General features: G+C 38.8%; 1 protein-coding gene across 6 annotated transcripts in view; it reads right to left on the reverse strand.

The window, feature by feature from the left end:
* Positions 1–20866, reverse strand: part of ACACA (acetyl-CoA carboxylase alpha) — a 2143878-nt gene that overhangs the window by 1358886 nt on the left and 764126 nt on the right. For all 6 annotated transcript variants that reach the window (XM_044054575.1, XM_044054578.1, XM_044054576.1 and 3 more), the window contains 2 exons: positions 17583–17696; positions 15463–15552 (listed from right to left, as the gene is read on the reverse strand). In XM_044054575.1, coding sequence (XP_043910510.1) covers positions 15463–15552; positions 17583–17696 — 204 coding nt within the window. The remainder of the gene's footprint in view (positions 1–15462; positions 15553–17582; positions 17697–20866) is intronic.

Raw genomic sequence — 20866 nt, forward strand, 5'->3', positions numbered from 1 at the left:
ACGGATGTATGTTACGGCTCAAGTACTATTACATCATTAAAAGCTGCTTAATCTTTATTCGAACTTAGATTGGACTTGGTGAATCTCATAATGGTGTCACACTTGTACCACAGACTACCAATATTATTAACCTAATGTTAATGTACGACTTGCACAGTTAACTTAATATTGCTAGCTATCTCTCTTCATACAATAATATGTGCTTTACTGTCTGAATTTACACTAGCTGAGTCAAGACTGAAAAAGGTCCCATGCATTTCTGGTCACTTACCTATAAAATAAATTGTTTTCCATCATAGCTCTGTTAGCTCACATTTATCTATCTATCTATCCACCTATATATATATATATATATATATATATATATATATATATATATATATATACACATACACACATACAGTGGATATAAAAAGTGTACACATTAGGGGAAAAATATAAAAAATAAAAAACCTACAATAAACTGGTATAAGTGTGCACACCCTTGAATTAATACTTTGTTGAAGCACCTTTTGACTTAATTACAGCATTCAGTCTTCTTGGGTACACACCTACCATCAATTAAAGAGACCCTGATTAACCCCAAATAAAGTTCAGCTGTCCTAGTAGGACTTTCCTAACATTTACTCTGTTGTCTGCTATAGCAAAAGCCATGGTTCGCAGAGAGCTTAGAAAGCTTCAAAGGGATCTCATTGTTGAACGGTATCAGTCAGGAGAAGACTACAAAAAAAATTTCACAGCATTGGATATAACATGGAACACAGTGAAGACAGTCATCAAAAAGTGGAGAAAATATGGGACAACAGTGACTTTGCAAAGAACTGGACGTCCCTCCAAAATTGATGAAAAGACAAGACAAAAACTGGTCAGGGAGGCTGCCAAGAGACCTACAGCAACACTGAAGGAGCTGCAGGAATTTCTGGCAAGTACTGGTTGTGTACTACATGTGGCAACAATCTCCCGTATTCTCCAAATGTCCGGACTATGGGGTAGAGTTGCAAGACGGGAAGCCTTTTCTTACACAGAAAAACATCCAGGCCAGACTAAAATTTGCAAAACAATACATCAAGTCTTCCAAAAGCATGTGGGAAAATGTGTTATGGTCTGATGAGACCAAGGTTGAACTTTTTGGCCACAATTTCAAAAGGTACATTTGGCCCAAAAACTACACTTCGCATCACCAAAAGTACACCATCCCCACGGTGAAGCATGGTGGTGGCAGTATCATGCTTTGGGGTTACTTTTCTTCAGGTGGAACTGGGGCTTTAGTCAAGGTGGAGGGAATTATAAACAGTTCCAAATACCAGTCACTTTTCACCCAAAACCTTCAGGCATCACATAAAGCTGAAGATGAAGAGGAATTTCACCTTTCAACATGACAACCCCAAGCATATATCCAAACCAACAAAAGAATGTCTTCACCAGAAGAAAATTAAAGTTTTGGAATGGCCCAGCCAGAGCCCAAACCTAAATCCAATAGAAAATATGTGAGGTGACCTGAAGAGGGCTGTGCACAAGAGATGCCCTCACAATCTGACAGATTTGGAGCGCTTCTGCAAGGAAGAATGGGCAAATCTTGTCAAGTCAAGATGTGCCATGCTGACAGACTACTACCCAAAAAGACTGAATGGTGTAATTAAATCAAAAAGTGCTTCAACAAAGTATTAGTTTAAGGGTATGCACACTTTTGCAACTAGCTTATTGTACATTTTTTATTTTTTATATTTTTCCCCTAACAGATTTGTTTTTCAATTGAATTGTACAGGTTATAGGTCACATTAAAGATGGGAAAAGTTTTGAAATAATTTATTGTGGTCTAATTTTTTTTTTATATCACAAAAACCTGGCTTATTGTTGTTTTTCTTTCGGCTTTTCCTGGTTAGGGGTTGCCACAGCAGAACTCTGGTCCGCTAATGATTGGCAGTCGATTTTTTATGGTGCCGAGGTGCCAGCCCGACGCCCAACGTTCAATGAAGGCACGCCCATTCACACATGTCTTTCGAACACCACTCAACCACGGGGAGGAACTGCAGACTCCACACAGAAGGCGCTCCAGCCGAAAATCGAACAGGAGAACCTCTTGCTGTGAGACGACAATGCGACCGCTGCACCACCGTGGCTTCAGAAGCATAAAACAGTAAAAAATCCAAAAAGGAATACCATGACCACCACAGCTGAGTAAAAACTTTATTATAAGAAGATAAGCACTTTCAGGTTGTAACCCTTCTTCAAATATATATACGGTTTGCCATCAAAATGTCATATATCAGTTATGCAACCTTGGAAGGGCGAAAGGCACTTTCCCAAGGTGTCATAACATTGATTTTTAAAATGACAAATCCACAAGAGAGAATGCTAATCTGCACTTTCTCTTGTGGATATGTTATTTTGAATGGAGACTGCACTATAGTGGGGATCTGGAAATTTACCCTTTCCTTCACTGTAGTGCAATCTCAGAGTTTGTATATATAAGTACCAGGGGCTGCAGCCCCCCAGATGGGGGGGTATAGGGGAGCTTGCTCCCTGCAAAACGGGCATTGCACATAACTGGAAGTTTAGGTATTTTCGGTAAAGTCGACATTCCTGAGCCGTCGACTTTCTTTAATTCACACTTTCGGTTATGAGAATGATCGGTTATTGGATTTTATGACATTTCAGGTTGCATACATGAACACTCTGAGTATTCAGTTGTGAGATTTTGATATTAAACTATATATATATATTAAACTATATATATATATATATATATATATATATATATACATGCATACATATATATATATATATATATATATACACATATACATATATATATATATATATATATATATATATATATATATATACACATATATATATATATATATATATATATATATATATATATATATATATATATATATATATATATATATATATATATATATATATATATATATATATATATATATATATATATATATATATATATATATACACAATATATATATATATATATATATATATATATATATATATATATATATATATATATATATATATATATATATATATATATATATATATATACATACATATATATATATAATATATATATATATATATATATATATACATACACACACACACACACACACACACACACACACACACACACCTTTCATTAAATGTGGGGGGAAAAGCCAGTGCAGCTGATCGAAAAGTAAGCTTATCAAACATTACTGGCTTTTCTTGACTGAGATCCTGGAAAAGTGTAGATTGGGTAATTTGCCCTTTATTCACTATAGTTCTATCTCAGAGTAGATATACATATATTTTTAGCATAAAGTGTGGAGGCCACAGGAGGCTTAACCCCTGCAAAAAGAGAAGCTCTCTTTTTGTTTTTATGTTTTTGATATTTTGATGGCCAAACATTTGTTTTCAATTATCTGTGGTTCTCTCTCTGTGACACACACACACACACACACACACACACACACACACACACACACACACACACACACACACACACTTCATTTATTAGTCCTGAGCACACACACACACTTCATTTATTAGTCCTGAGCACTGCTGCAATAAAATCCCAATGTCTGACCTGATTTCCAGAGCTCAGCATCCCTCCCCTTCTACGTATGGCAGATGTCTCTCAGGGGCTTCAAGACGCTCCCTGTACATAATGCACTGCAGACTGAAAATCACATGGGCATCCTTCAGACAAAAGCAAACAAATACTATAACTTCTAAATGTAATTTATCAGTTAATATGACTGTTTTTCAAATAACATAGAAGCCCATAATAGATAAGTAACACCTCCACCTTGCATGAGCGATGGCCAGTATAGTAATAAAATATTAGTGACAGAAGTGAAGGTAATGCCACCTAAATTGCAGCCCTCACTAATTATATATCGTAGCTGTATCAGCCACCAAATATATCCACAATTGATGACAAAAGAAATGAGGGTTAAGGAAAAATAAGGTTACAGTTATGGAAGATCTGGTGATGCCCCCCCCAAAACGTATTTGTGTACTTTTGGAATGAATATAGTTGTACGCATAGGTACTGTCATTTAGTATGAAACACACTGCTTAATACTCAGTCCAGCTTTTATTATAGTGCTTTATCACAAAGCACTTTACCAAAGAGCTAAAATTCAAACAAATATTTAAAGTTAGCAAAACGCAGCTAAGTGTATACTAAATAAAGAAATGTTAATGAATACACGAAACAAGACTATTAATATACTAACATTAAACAATTCTCAAAAATTCAGTACATCAAAATTACAACAAAGCATTTGAAAATTTCAAATAAAAATCTGATTACAGAATGTAACAAATTATACAATATATGGTTTGCTTTCAATATCAAATTTTAACAACAACAATCCAATATGAAGTAAAAAACACCTTTACAACTAGGTTTAGCTGTACTACATATTGTATTTTTTTTATTTTTTAATTTGGTGTACATTATGTTGACTTGCTGTTATGCAGTTCATCCATTTTTGATGTTCTACAATTCAGATTTTCTGTATTTATATTTATTTGCCTACTCATTTAAGAAGTCATATAAGAAGAGAGACATCAGGCTACTGGAAGGTGACTAGAGGAAAACTACCCAAACGGTGCATGGGAATAAAGGGAAAAGGGTATATCCAGAAATAACAGAAACTATCTCTTTTCACTAGAAAAGACAGAGGAAATATAGCATGGATGTAACAACACCATGTGAAAGACATGGGAAGGGATAACTGTGATCAGAAAAAAAAAACAGAGGGGAGAGGTGAGGGAATAGACAGCACACTGCAGTGATTAACTCTTGCCTGGATATGTGAAAGTGCTTCTTCATGGAGAGGGAGTTGGATCCATGGAATGCACTGCCATAACAGGTAACACAGAGAATAGGTAGAGGCATTCAAGAAGGCATGAAACAGGTGCGGAGGGGGGGCTAAAGTGTTTTAATGTATTTAAAGACAGGACACGACAGGATTATTACCTCTATCTGCTATTAAGCTAACCAAATGTAACATCATAACAATATACTTCCTCTACTCTTAAAGAAATTATTGCTTAACATGTAACAGAGCCAAATGAAAGTGACCATTTGATTCATGATTTCCATGCCTGTGTGCCAGAATCATGTGCTATTTTGCTGTAATGTTTATACTGTTCTATCAACGCACTGAATAACCTTTGACTTTCAGAACTCAATGCAATGCAAATGCAAATATTCTACCAGTCCATAGAAAAGCTAATGTATAATAGTTATATGTTATCAGGAGAAAATCAGAAAAAAAATGTTTTCACAAAAATCCCATCGGATGCATGGAACAGCCTTTCTGAGGAGGCTGTGTGGTCATAATCAGTGACAATTTTAGAATCTGCAACTTCTCCATTTGTCAGGGGAGTGGGACAAGTATTGCTTCTCATGGTCCTTATCTGCCAGCAGAACTCAATTTCTGCATAAACTATATAAATATAACCCTTCAGATGTTCAGTTCAAATAAACTTGTAAAGAAAGAAGAAAACAGAACTATAAACCTGTCTTGATTCAGTGAACTAGCACTCCATAGTTCTCATTCTAAAGTAGTTCAAAATAGCTTCACTATAACTCATCAAAGTTTAGATGAAGCTATGATCACAATATTAGCTTTAACGCCCCCCCCCCACCACCACCACCATGCGAGGGACTTAATCCTCTCCATACTAGCTTACTTGTGAACACTAAGTCCAATGTTGGTTGCAAAACCCAAAGAAAATGAAAAAATGATAAATCAGAATCACTGCTGTAATACACAAATGGTGCAGGTGATGAGCTTCTATGAGAAACTGCAATCAGTGAAGTGCAGCCAATCCAGCTGTGATAGATAATTGCAACTTCATCCACTTTACACTCAACCAAAGGCAGGGAATCCTTTTAGAGTAAACCACATCTTAACGTACCATGTACTAATATATATTAAACCACATCTTAACGTATCATGTACTAATATATATCTATTAAACCACGTCTTAATGTACCATCTACTAATATATATTAAACCACATCTTAACGTACCATGTACTAATATATATATATATATATATATATATATATATATATATATATATATATATATATAAAACCACATCTTAACATACCCTGTACTAATACATATAATGACATCTTAATGTACCATGTACTAATATAAATCTATTAAACCACATCTTAATGTACTAATATAAATCTATTAAACCACATCTTAATGTACCATGTATTAATATATATCTTTTAAACCACATTCTAATGTACCATGTACTAATATAAATCTATTAAACTACATCTTAATGTAGCATGTATGAATATAAACCTATTAAATCACATCTTAATGTGCCATGCACTAACATATATCTATTAAACCACATCTTAACATACCATGTACTAATATATATCTATTAAATTACATCTTAACGTACTTTGTACTAATACATATAACCACATCCTAATGTACCATGTACTAATATAAATCTATTAAACAACAAGCGCTTTTTCGCTTATGATTGACTCAGCACAGCTCCTCGTGGTGTCCTGCAGAGTTCTACAAGCAGCAGTGAGTGGAAGAGTGACTTTCTATTGATTATAAGTATTATTTTTGCCTACTTATTTCCGACTGCTTTTTCTCGCCGAAAAGTGAGTTTCTTTAACTAAATAAGCTCTGCAAAGTTGTTTTTCTGCATTCCTGACTGTATTCCTGAGTTTTTGACTTTTAATGTTTGTTTTTGTTTAGTTTAATTGGTAGGCTACACACTCAAGTGCACTAGCCGAATTAAAGCATTTACTGTGTTTCTGTACCTAATTTCTGCTACTTTGTAAAAAAAAAAAAAAAAATCCTTGTTTCCTGCCTTTACTTAACTAGAATAGTCCAGTCTTCAAGTATTGCTGATCTCTGGGCTGTGTCATAGTTCCTGTGTTGCCCATATCCTTATTTGGATAGGAGGAAGCTTCTTTGTTCACCAGTGGGAGTGGGGAGCTCTGAGCAGCCTATCTGTTCCTTGAGGAGTGGTTCCAGCCCAGAAACTTGTAGCTTATTGGTCGTTTTGGGCCATTTCCTATCTCTTTCTAACCCCCTGCTTTAAAGCCTGCTTTAGCGCGCTTTTGCTCTTGTAATTGACTCAGCACAGCTTCTCGTGGTGTCCTGCAGAGTTCTACAAGCAGCAGCGAGTGGAAGAGTGACTTTCTTATAAGTATTATTTTTGCCTACTTATTTCTGACTGCTTTTTCTCGCCGAAAAGCGAGTTTCTTTAACTAAATAAGCTCTGCAGAGTTGTTTTTCTGCATTCCTGACTGTATTCCTGAGTTTTTGCACTTTTAAAGCTTGTTTTTGCTTAGTTTAACTGGTAGGTTACACACTCAAGTGCGCTAGCCGAATTAAACCATTTACTGTGTTTCTGTATCTAATTTCTGCTACTTTGAAAAAAAAAAAAAAAAAAAAAAAAAATCCTTGTTTCCCGCCTTTACTGAACTAGAATAGTCCAGTCTTCAGGTATTGCTGATCTTTGGGCTGTGTCATAGCTCCTGTGTTGCCCATATCCTTATTTGGATAGGAGGAAGCTTCTTTGTTCACCAGTGGGAGTGGGGAGCTCTGAGCAGCCTATCTGTCCCTTGAGGAGTGGTTCCAGCCCAGAAACTTGAAGCTTATTGGCCATTTTGGGCCATTTCCTATCTCTTTCTAACCCCCTGCTTTAAAGCCCGCTTTAGCACGTTTTTGCGCTTGTAATTGCCTCAGCACAGCTCCTTAGTGGTGTCCTGCAGAGTTCTACAAGCAGCAGCGAGTGGAAGAGTGACTTTCTATTGATTATAAGTATTATTTTTGCCTACTTATTTCCGACTGCTTTTTCTCGCCGAAAAGTGAGTTTCTTTAACTAAATAAGCTCTGCAAAGTTGTTTTTCTGCATTCCTGACTGTATTCCTGAGATTTTGCACTTTTAAAGTTTGTTTTTGCTTAGTTTAACTGGTAGGCTACACACTCAAGTGCACTAGCCGAATTAAAGCATTTACTGTGTTTCTGTACCTAGTTTCTGCTACTTTGTAAAAAAAAAAAAAAAAAAAAAAAAATCCTTGTTTCCCGCCTTTACTGAACTAGAATAGTCCAGTCTTCAGGTATTGCTGATCTCTGGGCTGTGTCATAGTTCCTGTGTTGCCCATATCCTTATTTGGATAGGAGGAAGCTTCTTTGTTCACCAGTGGGAGTGGAGAGCTCTGAGCAGCCTATCTGTCCCTTGAGGAGTGGTTCCAGCTCAGAAACTTGTAGCTTATTGGCCGTTTTGGGCCATTTCCTATCTCTTTCTAACCCCCTGCTTTAAAGCCCGCTTTAGCATGCTTTTGCGCTTGTGATTGACTCAGCACAGCTCCTCGTGGTGTCCTGCAGAGTTCAACAAGCAGCAGCGAGTGGAAGAGTGACTTTCTATTGATTATAAGTATTATTTTTGCCTACTTATTTCCGACTGCTTTTTCTCACCGAAAAGCGAGTTTCTTTAACTAAATAAGCTCTGCAAAGTTGCTTTTCTGCATTCCTGACTGTATTCCTGAGTTTTTGCACTTTTAAAGTTTGTTTTTGCTTAGTTTAACTGGTAGGCTACACACTCAAGTGCGCTAGCCAAATTAAAGCATTTACTGTGTTTCTGTACCTAATTTCTGCTACTTTGTAAAAAAAAAAAAAAAAAAAAAAAATCCTTGTTTCCTGCCTTTACTGAACTAGAATAGTCCAGTCTTCAAGTATTGCTGATCTCTGGGCTGTGTCATAGTTCCTGTGTTGCCCATATCCTTATTTGGATAGGAGGAAGGTTCTTTGTTCACCAGGGGAGTGGGGAGCTCTGAGCAGCCTATCTGTCCTTTGAGGAGTGGTTCTAGCCCAGAAACTTGTAGCTTATTGGCCGTTTTGGGCCATTTGCTATATTTTTCTAACCCCCTGCTTTAAAGCCCACTTTTCGCGCTTTTGCGCATAGCGCAGCACCGCTTAATCGGGTTTAAACAATTCCCGGCTCCACAAAGTCTACTCTTCACTTTTTCCCTTGGAACTGCTCTAAGTCTCAAACTAAACACTCTATTCTCAATCTAAATCCCTGCACTTGCTCATATAAGCAATTTTTTATAAGTTAAGCACTAATAAACAAAAAAATCACTACATCCTCATATAATCCCCTTGAGTACCTCATACCCTATTGGTCCTTCTGATTCAGTTACAAAGGAGTTCCCTATACTATTCTAGCATGTCGAAAGGTCAGTTGCTGGCTTCCTCTTCAGTCCAGCTGGTGAATCTGGGAATCTTGAGGCAATGTTACAACTGCCTCATGTACACAGACAACCCTCTCCTCCTCCCAACAAGTACAAATATATGTGAAAGATGCAACCATATAGCCAAACTGGAGGCTGAGCTCTCTCGACCCAGTTCTGGCGTAACCAGTCAGGAGGAGAAGGTAACCACACACACCATAAATCCAGTCTCACATAGACCTACCACAACTGCAAACCAAACACAAACACACAAAAACATACTCGGAGGCTCTAAATAAAAATCTGTCTAAGCAGCAGAGACCTCCAAAGCAGACATCCAAGCAACCACTACCCCAAAACAAATCACATGCAACACATAGTTCACAAAGTCAGTGTGCCAAACAGTCACAGCCCTTAAGGCCTAACAATATACCTGATACACTTGTAATAGGTGACTCTATAGTCAGACACACCGACGTCCCGCTCACCAGGCTGAACAAGGAAAAGGTCAAAGTGAGCTGCCTGTCAGGCGCTAGAATCCGCCACATAACACAAGCACTCAGGTCACTCCAAAGCAGGTACAAATATGTCTCCGTCATTGTCCATGCTGGTGTGAATGACCTGAGATGTACCTCCCTGGACTACATGAAAAGAGACGTATAGGAGCGCTCTGATTATGTAGCCCAGGCTGGTATGCCCCTGACCTTGAGCAGCATCTTACCCTCACCAAGAATGATGCCACAGTATAAAGACAAAATGATCAATTTCAACAACTGGCTTACGTATTGGTGTCATTCAAAGGGGATCCAGTGTCTGTCTGCTTGGGATGACATGCTCGACAAGCCACGCTGCTTCGCAAGGGACGGCTTGCACCTGTCACCCCTGGGCTTTCGGATATTGGCAAAGGCTCTTGCCACCCCCATAGTGCCTTTTTTAGGCAAGGCTCAAAAGACAAACCCACCTCTTTAGACAAAACAAGTAGAAAGAAACTAAGGGTGATGCTGCTCAACGCCAGAAGTCTAAACCTCAAGATGCACGCTCTCGAAGCCCTCCTCAGTATGGAGAACATTGATGTCTGTGCAGTGACAGAAACCTGGTTTAAGGCTTCCGAGAGCACCCCAGCACTACCAGGTTATACCTCATATTATGCTTTTCGGCCCCAAAACTTGGACCGAACCACAAAAGGAGGGGGAGTATCCATATTCATCAAGGATACCCACACCTCCAGGTTAGTGGCATTGCACAAAGCATCGGAGACCATCCATGTGCAACTAACAGTGGGCAAAACTGCCTTCCAGTTTGTAGCATGCTACAGACCACCCTCTCAAACTCAGGAATCCCACTCGGCCTTCCTGAAGACACTGGAGAATATGAAGGTCTCTCCAAACACCATCATATTGGGGGACTTCAACTATCCAAACATAGACTGGGAGCATTACTCAAGCCCCAACACCCTAGCCCAAAGGTTCCTAGAATTCATAAACTCAAATGCTATGGAACAACTAGTCACCACTCCCACAAGAGGGGAAAACATACTAGACCTGATCATCACAAACATGGGGACACAATGTTCCATACCAGAAGTATACCCCTCTTTGGTAAGATCAGACCATAAATTAATCTCACTGAAAATTCACATCCTGCCCCCACCCCCAGCACAGAAGACCACAGTGAAGAACTTCTCAAAAGCTGACTTCACACTTCTTAAATCCGAAGTGGAATCCTTCAAGGCCCCCGGGCCAGTGGAAACTAAAGCCCAATCTGCTGAATCCTTTATAAACGCATTCTATGGCCACCTTCAGGAATGCATGGATCATGCAATCCCAAATAAAACCAAGACCCATTTCCCCAAAGGCAGGCATCCTGTCTGGTGGACCCAGCCGTAAATAATCTAAACAACAGAAGGAGGAAGCTACTACATGATAGAGCAAAATCCCTAAAAGGGAAGGCATCTCTGATCAGTACTAGCAAAAAACTATGTTCCCTCATAAAATCATCCAAGGCCAGCTTTGAGAGAAAAATTGCACAAGACACTAAAGATAATCATAAGGCCTTCTTTAGTTATGTTAGAAACCTGGGTGGCAACTCCCAGATATGCTCAGAGTTAGTCCATAATGATAAAAAATACACTGAACCCACAGACATTGCCAACATCCTGGCAGACAGGTTCAGTGCAAACTCCCCCCCCCCCCCCCAAAGGACAAATATCTATCCCAGCAGAGTGTTGCCTCCCTGACATCTCAGATGCCCAGGTGAGAGCCGCTCTCTCCAAAGCAAATAACACAGCATCAATGGGACCAGACAGTGTTCTGGGCTGTGTGCTACATGAACTCCAAGAAGAGCTGAACCCACACATAAGGCTACTGTTCAATCTCAGCCTTACTACAGGATATGTACCCAAAGAATGGCATACAGCAACAGTGGTCCCACTCCACAAAGGAGGTGCTTCTACGGACCCTGGAAACTACCGCCCCATAAGCCTGACTAGCCTGGTCTGCAAAGCTATGGAAATGATCATTATGGAACTCATAAACAAATACATTGGGGACGTACAGACACTGGATCCTACCCAATTCGGCTTTGTTAAGGGCAGATCCTGCCTCTTGAACCTGGTTGACTTCTTTGAAACAGTCACCAAGGCCACTGATGAGGGTAAGGTAGTTCACACAGCCTACCTGGACCTCGCAAAAGCCTTCGACACAATACCCCACTCGGGCATCATAGACAAGCTCTCCAGCTTAAATATAAACCCCTATGTCATAAGATGGGTTGCAAACTGGCTCAAGGACAAAACCCACATGGTCAGAATTGCTGGAGCCATGTCAGACTCTAAACCAGTCACAAGTGGCATCCCACAGGGCTCAGTCCTGGGACCTCTCTTATTCGGTATATATTTTTCTGAGGTACAGGCTAACACAGGAGGACTGTGGTTGACCAAGTTCGCAGATGACTGCAAATTGGGCGCCATAATTGACTCTCTAGCTGACACAAGCATCCTCCAAAAGGGACTCATAGAAATGGATAACTGGTGCCAGAGCCACGGCCTTAAACTAAACGCCAAAAAGTGGATAGTCATACCCTTTGGGGAAAAACAAAGTGCCCACAAATTACCACATTGGTGGTAATCCATTAAGTACGGAAGAAGTAATTAGGGACGTAGGGACCCAAGTCGATAGTAATCTCTCCTTTGACAATCACATTGCCAAAGTGGTTAGAAAGACCTTCTATATAGCCCATCTTATCATGAAAGGATTCACATCTAGATCAAGGGAGGTCATTGTGCCCCTGTACTCTTCCCTCATCAGGCCCATAATTGAGTACAATGCCCCATTTGGGATGTACCTTACCCGACACCTGCAGCAACTAGAAAGACCCCAAAAGTACCTCACAAAGAGGATCAAGGGACTCAAACAAATGCCATATGCTGCTCGACTAAAGAAACTCCAGCTCTACTCAGTTGCATACCGCCTACTCAGAGGCGATCTATGCCTGACGTACAAAGCATGTCCAACCCGGAATTAATGGACATGCTCCACCTCAGAAAATCCAAATCCCTTAGAGCTATGCGATCGAGAGAACTGAACCTCAGCACAGAAATAAATAGGACATGCTGGAGGGACAGATTCATAACCCAGAGGCTCCCTTCACTCTTGAATAAAATCCCAGTCCATGTTAGGCAGAGCCCCTCACTGACTCTCTTCAAAAGGAAACTTGACGAGTGGATGGGAGATCGTAGGTTCACCCCGGGGGTCACTTCTGTGTCACTGCTAGACAGAGACACAGTAAACTAACCTTAAAAAGGGCACAGTAAACTCATTCCAAGGGGTGGCGAAAGCCAAACACACTCTGGCTAGGCCTGTAAATGCCCTAGGGCAGATAGCCTAGTATGAACCTATGAACCTATAGCATCTTAATGTACCATGTGCTAATATAAATCTATTAAACCACATCTTAATGTAGCATGTACTAATATAAATCTATTAAACCACATCTTAATATACCTTGTACTAATATACATCTATTAAACCACATCTTAATGTGCCATGTACTAATATAAATCTATTAAACCACATTTTAATGTACCATGTACTAATATAAATCTATTAAACCACATCTTAATGTAGCATGTATGAATATAAACCTATTAAATCACATCTTAACGTACCATGCACTAACATATATCTATTAAACCACATCTTAACGTACCATGTACTAATATATATCAATTAAATTACATCTTAACGTACCTTGTACTAATATAGATCTATTAAATCACATCCTAACGTACCTTGTACTAATATATATAACCACATCTTAATGTACCATGCACTAATACATATCTATTAAACATCTTAATGTACCATATTCTAATGCATATCTATTAAACCACATCTTAATGTACCATGTACTAATATATATCTTTTAAACCACATCCTAATGTACCATGTACTAATATAAATCTATTAAACTACATCTTAATGTACCATGTATTAATATAAATCTATTAAACCACATCTTAATGTACCATGTACTAATATATATCTTTTAAACCACATCCTAATGTACTTACCATGTACTAATATATATCTTTCAAACCACATCCTAATGTACCATGTACTAATATAAATCTATTAAACCACATCTTAATGTACCATGTATTAATATAAATCTATTAAACTACATCTTAATGTAGCATGTACTAATATAAATCTATTAAACCACATCTTAATATACCTTGTACTAATATGCATCTATTAAACCACATCTTAATGTACCATGTACTAATATAAATCTATTAAACCACATCTTAATGTACCATGTACTAATATAAATCTATTAAACCACATCTTAATGTAGCATGTACTAATATAAATCTATTAAACCACATCTTAATATACCTTGTACTATTATATATCTATTAAACCACATCTTAATGTACCACATACTAATACATATCTATTACCCCACATCTTAATGTACCACGTACTAATACATATCTACTAAACCACATCTTAATGTACCACGTATTAATATGGGAGCACTTTATAATCTCAAAATTCTGAAATACCGAATTTCAGAATCCCGAGATCATAAAGCCGAAAGTTTTAAATACCGAAACCCCAGAAGCGCATTTCAAAATCCCGACGTTCAATGATGTTGAAGTAGCGCTTCTGGTGTTGCGGTGTTTGAATGGAAGTTCAGGTAAGTAAGTATGTTTAAGGGTGTTGGTTAGGGGCTTTAGTGTGTGCCAGTGTGTGTTGTGACTGTGATGTGTGTGTGTGTGCAAGGGGAATGTAGGTGTGTGGTATTGTTTTCGTGTGTTTGTCTGTGTACTGTGACCATGGAGCTAGTATATTTAAGTAGGGGGGTGTGGGGGGTGCAGGGAGCCTCCCTCTGCTTGTATGTAGTGTAGGTTTGTGTGTTAGTTTGTGGGGGGAAGGTGTGTGTTTGTGTATGTGCGTGTTGTCTGGTTATTTTAGGATTCGCAATTTCAAAATTCACGCTTTTGGGATTTCGGTATTTAGAGCTTTTGGCTTTATGGTCTCGAAATTCTGAGATTCGGTATTTCAGGATTTCGGGATTATAAAGTGAATTCATTAATATATAGCTATTAAACCACATCTTAATGTACCACGTATTAATATATATCTATTAAACCATATCTTAATGTACCATGTATTAATATATATCTATTAAACCACATCTTAATGTAGCATGTACTAATATAAATCTATTAAACCATTTTAATGTACCATGTACTACTATAAATCTATTAAACCACATCTTAATGTACCTTGTACTATATATATATATATATATATATATATATATATATATATATATATACACACACACACATATATATTAGAGCACATCTCAACGCAACATGTATGTACTAATATAATATCTATTAAACCACATCTTAATATACCATGTACAAATATATATCGACTAAACCACATCTTAATGTACCATGTACTAATATATATTGACTAAACCACATCTTAATGTAGCAGCAGCATTGATTGTGTTCCAACAAGTGGACAATTACCTCGAATTATTGTGCTGCTTTGGTGAAGCTTGCCCACAGAGAGCTCCCCGCATTCTAAGATGGGTTTCTCCAAATCAAGGAAACTTTTCTTGGAGGCATTACTAATACTAACAGAAGCCCACTGTTCAATATTACTTGGAATGACATGGAGACTTACCTCTAGAGCAGCCATACGGACCACCTGGTTGCTGTGATAGAAGAAGTTGGGAAGAACATCAAAAATGGATGTCTCAGATAAGATGAGTTTCTGGAAAAGTTTAAGAGAGAATTTTACAAGCAGTTAGTGAATAAATACTACAATGAGTTTTCCACAGTATTCATTGAAAACCACACCGAGTGTCAGCCATGAGTACAAGAAAATATAAATTTTGTGAAGAATGTGACATAAACCAGTGTAGTGTTTTAGATCTTGTAATACTCATGATGTGGGGTACTATGACTTTATACTGTCTTTTCAATTTTTAAAGCATCAAAAACTGAATTTATTAGGGGATAAATTTATTGATGAAAGTTTTACATTCACAGCCATCAAATACTTGCCTTTTCTCTATAAGACTACAACTTAGATAGGGAAAACCAAATCAAAACACATAACTACTGACATGCAGAATGCATTCCATTTTTCTACATCACTTGTGTACATACTGTACACATAGTGTAAAGAACAGTCATCCACAGGTCACACAACACTACATAATGGGATGCTAATCAGTTGAACAACATTTGTATAAACTACACACACACACACACACACACACACACACACACACACACACACACACACACACACACACACACACACACACACACACACAAACACTGGCACTTACATACGGCTACCATGGCAGTTCACTGCTGTATGCAGTTTTGTATGAAGTGTGCATCACTTCCAAGCAATTACCAGCAAAGTGTATGAGGATGGGACATGCATACTATTTTACATGCCACAGATTTAAAAGAAACCAAATAAAGATCGTCTAGATGACACCAAAGCAAATCTGTTATGTCACATTTGCCAGGGTATCATATCTAACTTTTAAGATTCAAGCTGGTGACATCCAGTACAATGGTAAATTTGTCCACTCCATGACAAGGGGGTATGAAGCCCTAAATGTGACGGAGATGACCTGTGTTCAATTAGCAGTACTGCCACTGGCATGGAAGGGATGAGCCAGTGAGGAGCCATTGCTGGTTTACCTAGCGTGGGGGTAGAAGGTGGTTGTTGCTGTCACTTTGGTGATGCCTAGATGGAACACTGGGTATTGCACCCATGGCAAATAGGCCTGCTGAATACAATGCTGCCAAGCAATGCTACTGGACTTAAGATGGGGAAGATGTGTCTGGAGGCATGCAAGCATCCCACAGTACACAGTTATGGTCCAGCCAAATAGTGGACTGGCCTGATCCGTACTGCCCAGCTCCTGCATATTTAGGGAAGAATGGGCTGAATATCCCTCCAGACAGGGAAGAATGGACTACAGTGTTCCCACCTGGACTACAGGCTACTTTCCCAAGAGAGGAATGAACTGGTTAATGCTGCAAAAGAAAGGGCTCCATCAGCTAAGATTCACAGCACCAAAAAATACATTTGCTGTACACAGAAGCCATAATTTACGCCATATTTGGAACTGTCATGGAAGAAGGTAGAAAATCATTTCATTACTACAACTGTTTATACATTTTACTAATCAGATAAGCAAATGATGGGATATTAACACAGGAGAGAGAGATTAGACACCAGCTGTACAACAATACCATCTCCATCAGGATCTAGTGCCAGATATAATACAAAACATTTGTGTATATCATGAGTAAACAGCACCAGAACTGTCCTGGGGCTTGCTGGCAAGAAGAGTTTAACCCAAATATATCACCTGCACTTTACAATGAGTAAGGAAAGACTATGTTTTAATTGAAGGAACGGCTTAACTCTGTGGGAGTGGGATGCAGAATCTGTGCTGCAGCAGGGAAAATACCTTAATTTAGATGGTATGCAGATAATTTCAGTAACTAACTCAATGTAATACTAGTTATATTATAAACACTGCTTTGATCATTGGGGATATGTAAAAATGGATAAGGAGAAAATGACTATACACAGATGCAAGTGGGAGTTTAGTTTGGATTTTCTGCATTTTTATCTGGAAATCTAAATTCTACTGTATCCATCTTCATATCTCACCTTGGCAATCCTAGACCACTCCCATCTAACCTAAAAGGGCAGTATCAAGGAGTAGCAAATATACAAAAAATGACAAGCTGTTGTACAATATATACCTGCAGGTTCTCAATGCAGAACTGATGGCCATACATATCAATAGCTGACAGGAAGATGGACTCCACCTGGTTGTGTCGGAGTTCATAGGATGGCAGGTGTGATGCAATAAGAACCTAAGGACAAAAAGTTACCTTTAGTTACAGTGATACAATTTTGTCAGTACAGCTTGGAAAATGCCTCTATTCTACATTCATTTATTTATTATCATTTATATTTCAAAGTTGGAGTGTTGTATTAATTGCAACAGATATCTTTTCCATCCCTCTGCATTTACAGGGTTCTCAGAACTTCCAGTTTTAGTTTTTTTTTCTCTCCTTGTGAAGCTTTCCTGTGGCCACAGTCAGCATTTCCCTGCCTCCGGCTAATGTAGTGGAGAACAGTCAGTGCAGTGCTGGAGTGATATACAAATTTAGACTTGCCTCCGCCCCTAACTCCTCCAACATATCAAGCACATCTCCAAGGGGCAGAAGTTGTAAAAGGCACATGCAGTCATTAAGTCATCCATTTTATTACAGCTATTATAATAGATGCTGACACTTAAATTGAGACTTTCAGCACATTTTACCCCTGTCTTTGTACAGTGTTGGCATAGCATTCCACCATTTGAACAGAAAAAGCTTTAGCAAGGACTAATCTGATCTTTCCATGCATACAAAAAAAATAGTCTGCAGGGTTGGGAGTGCCATTCTCAGACACTAGAAAAGCATTGCTCCTTATTATGTCTTGTCATATTCTTAAGAGTTGCAAAAATGTAAAAAGAGAAGTTATGTAATTTCTATAATGTTCCATCTGAGTTGTCCATTTTCATTCTTCCTCAACTGTTGGGTTTGGATCCAAGACCCATGGATCCAACTCAACCATTACTAAAGCTTGTGGCCAACAAAAAACTTGAGCTCTTTCCCCTATCCATAATGCATCAATCCCCAGCATACCTCAGATCTTGTTTGCTGCCTTACATAAAGTAGAAAGAATAACTACAACTTCTTGACAGAAAGGTCATATCTGGAGCTCCTTAAAGTCTCTCGTTCTTCCAGAAGTCAATAAAGGCAAAGGATGGGGGTTGGTGGCTGGGAAGTTGAGGAAGAATGAAAATGGACAACACAGATGGAACATTATAGTAAGAATATAGCTTCTTTATCTGATGATGTCAACTTTCATTCTATCCTCAACTGTTGGGACAGCTACCTAAAATCCCGGGTGGACTCGAAGGAAATTCCTGAGCACAGCTGAGCATAAATCTGCTCTTCCCCCTTGAGACCAGATCCAATTTATAATGGGTAATAAAGGTATGAGGGTTGGACCAAGTTGCAGCTGCACATATGTCATCCATGGAAGCTAGAGAGAGAAATACTGAAGTAGCAGCCATGGACCTAGTGGAATGGACTCAGACATCTTGGTACAGACAGATTTAATTTGCTGTAAATGAATGATATGCAATCTATCAGCTATCTAGCTAAAGTCACCTTTGCAACTGATTTCCCCAATTTACAATCTGCAAAGGTTACAAACAATTGGTCTGTCTTTCTAATTTCTTTTGTTCTATGTAAGTAAAAATGTAATTGTCTGAACATCTAACAAATGCAATATATAAAAGCCTTTGTTTGCAAATTTTGGAAAGGAAACTGGCAAATTAATAGACTCTGACACCACCTTGGGAAGGAAAGATGCAATGGTACGTAAAGTGATTCTAGTCTTATCAAAGATAAAGTATGGAGGTTTAGATGATAATGCTTGAAGATCTGAAATTCTTCTAGCAGAGGTAATGGCCACTAGAAAGATAGTTTTCCAGGTCAGAAACTTAAGATTGCATTTTGCTGCTGGTTCAAAGGGGAAGGAGGAATGGGTCAAGGCTTGCAGTCATCATCATCATCTTTCGGTTGCTCCAGTTAGGGGTCGCCACAGTGGATCATCCGTTTCCATTTCTTCCTGTCCTCTGCATCTTAGTCTGTCACACCAACCACCTGCATGTCCTCTCTCAACACATCCATAAACCTTATCTTAGGACTTCCTCTTTTCCTGTTACCTGGTAGCTTCATCCTTAGCATCTTTTTCCCAATATACTCAGCATCCCTCTTCAGCACATGTCCAGACCAACGTAATCTTGCCTCTCTGGCTTTGTCTCCAAACCTTCCAACCTGGGCTGACCCTCTAATATACTTATTCCTAATCCTGTCCACCCTTGTCACACCCAGTGCAAATCTTAACATCTTTAACTCTGCCACATCCAGCTCTAACTCCTGCCTTTTTGTCAATGCCACTGTCTCCAACCCATATAACATAGCTGGTCTCACTACCCTCTTGTAGACCTTCCCTTTCACTCTTACAAGGCTTGCAGTATCAAGTTTAAATCCCATGGTGGGGTAGGGTCTTTAAATGGGGGTCTCAGTATGAATGTGCCTCTCAAAAATGCTTTACAAAGTTTAGACGAATCAAGAGAAGAATTCTCAAATCCAACATGAAAATTAGAGATTGCTGCTAACTGAACTTTAATCGTTGAGGAATTAGTGCCCTCATTAAAAATGAATGCCAAAAAATCTAGTACACATTGTACAGGAGATGAGAAGGGGTCAATGCATTTTTGTTGTGCCCATGAAACAAACATTTACTTCTATAAAGTTTTCATATAGAAGCCTCATGGGAGGATAAAAGTATATGACAGATGGGGGAAGAGCACATCAGTGGTCTGGATATTAAAGGAATTGAAGAAACCATGCTGTTAGCTTGAGGTTTGAGATGTTCGGGTGAATCATGCCTGTTGGGTGAGACAGAACGTCTGGAATCAGATCCAGAATCCAAGGTGGATAAATTAGACGAGGCCAAAGAAAGGGGAACCAAATTTGTTGAGCCCAGTAAGGAGCAATGAGGATGACTATGCTCTTCAACCAGGCAGCTTACTGTAGGAATCTGGGAAGTAGGCATAAAGGAGATGGGGGTGCCGATCATGGAATAGCACATCCCTTGGTGACTCTCCTGGTGGGGTATCAGGGCAAAGAAGCTGCTGCACTTGTTGTTTAGGGGAGATGTAAAAAGATCACAGCAAGGCTAGCCCCACTGACAGAAAATCATACTGGTCACTTTCTTGTTGAGAAACCACTCATGAGGTAGACGACTGGATCTGCTCAGACTGTCTGCTATCAGACTGGACTTCTCAGGAATGTGCATTGCTATTAGAAAGTGGTTAGATGAGATCACCCATTGGCATACCCTGAGTGTTTCTCGACACAGGGGGTAGGATTTTGCTCCTCCTTGCTTGTTGATGTATCAGACAACTGACATATTGTCT

This window comes from Protopterus annectens, chromosome 13.part0 (assembly GCF_019279795.1).
Source record: "Protopterus annectens isolate FY-2018-M chromosome 13.part0, PAN1.0, whole genome shotgun sequence".
Classification (NCBI taxonomy): domain Eukaryota; kingdom Metazoa; phylum Chordata; order Ceratodontiformes; family Protopteridae; genus Protopterus; species Protopterus annectens.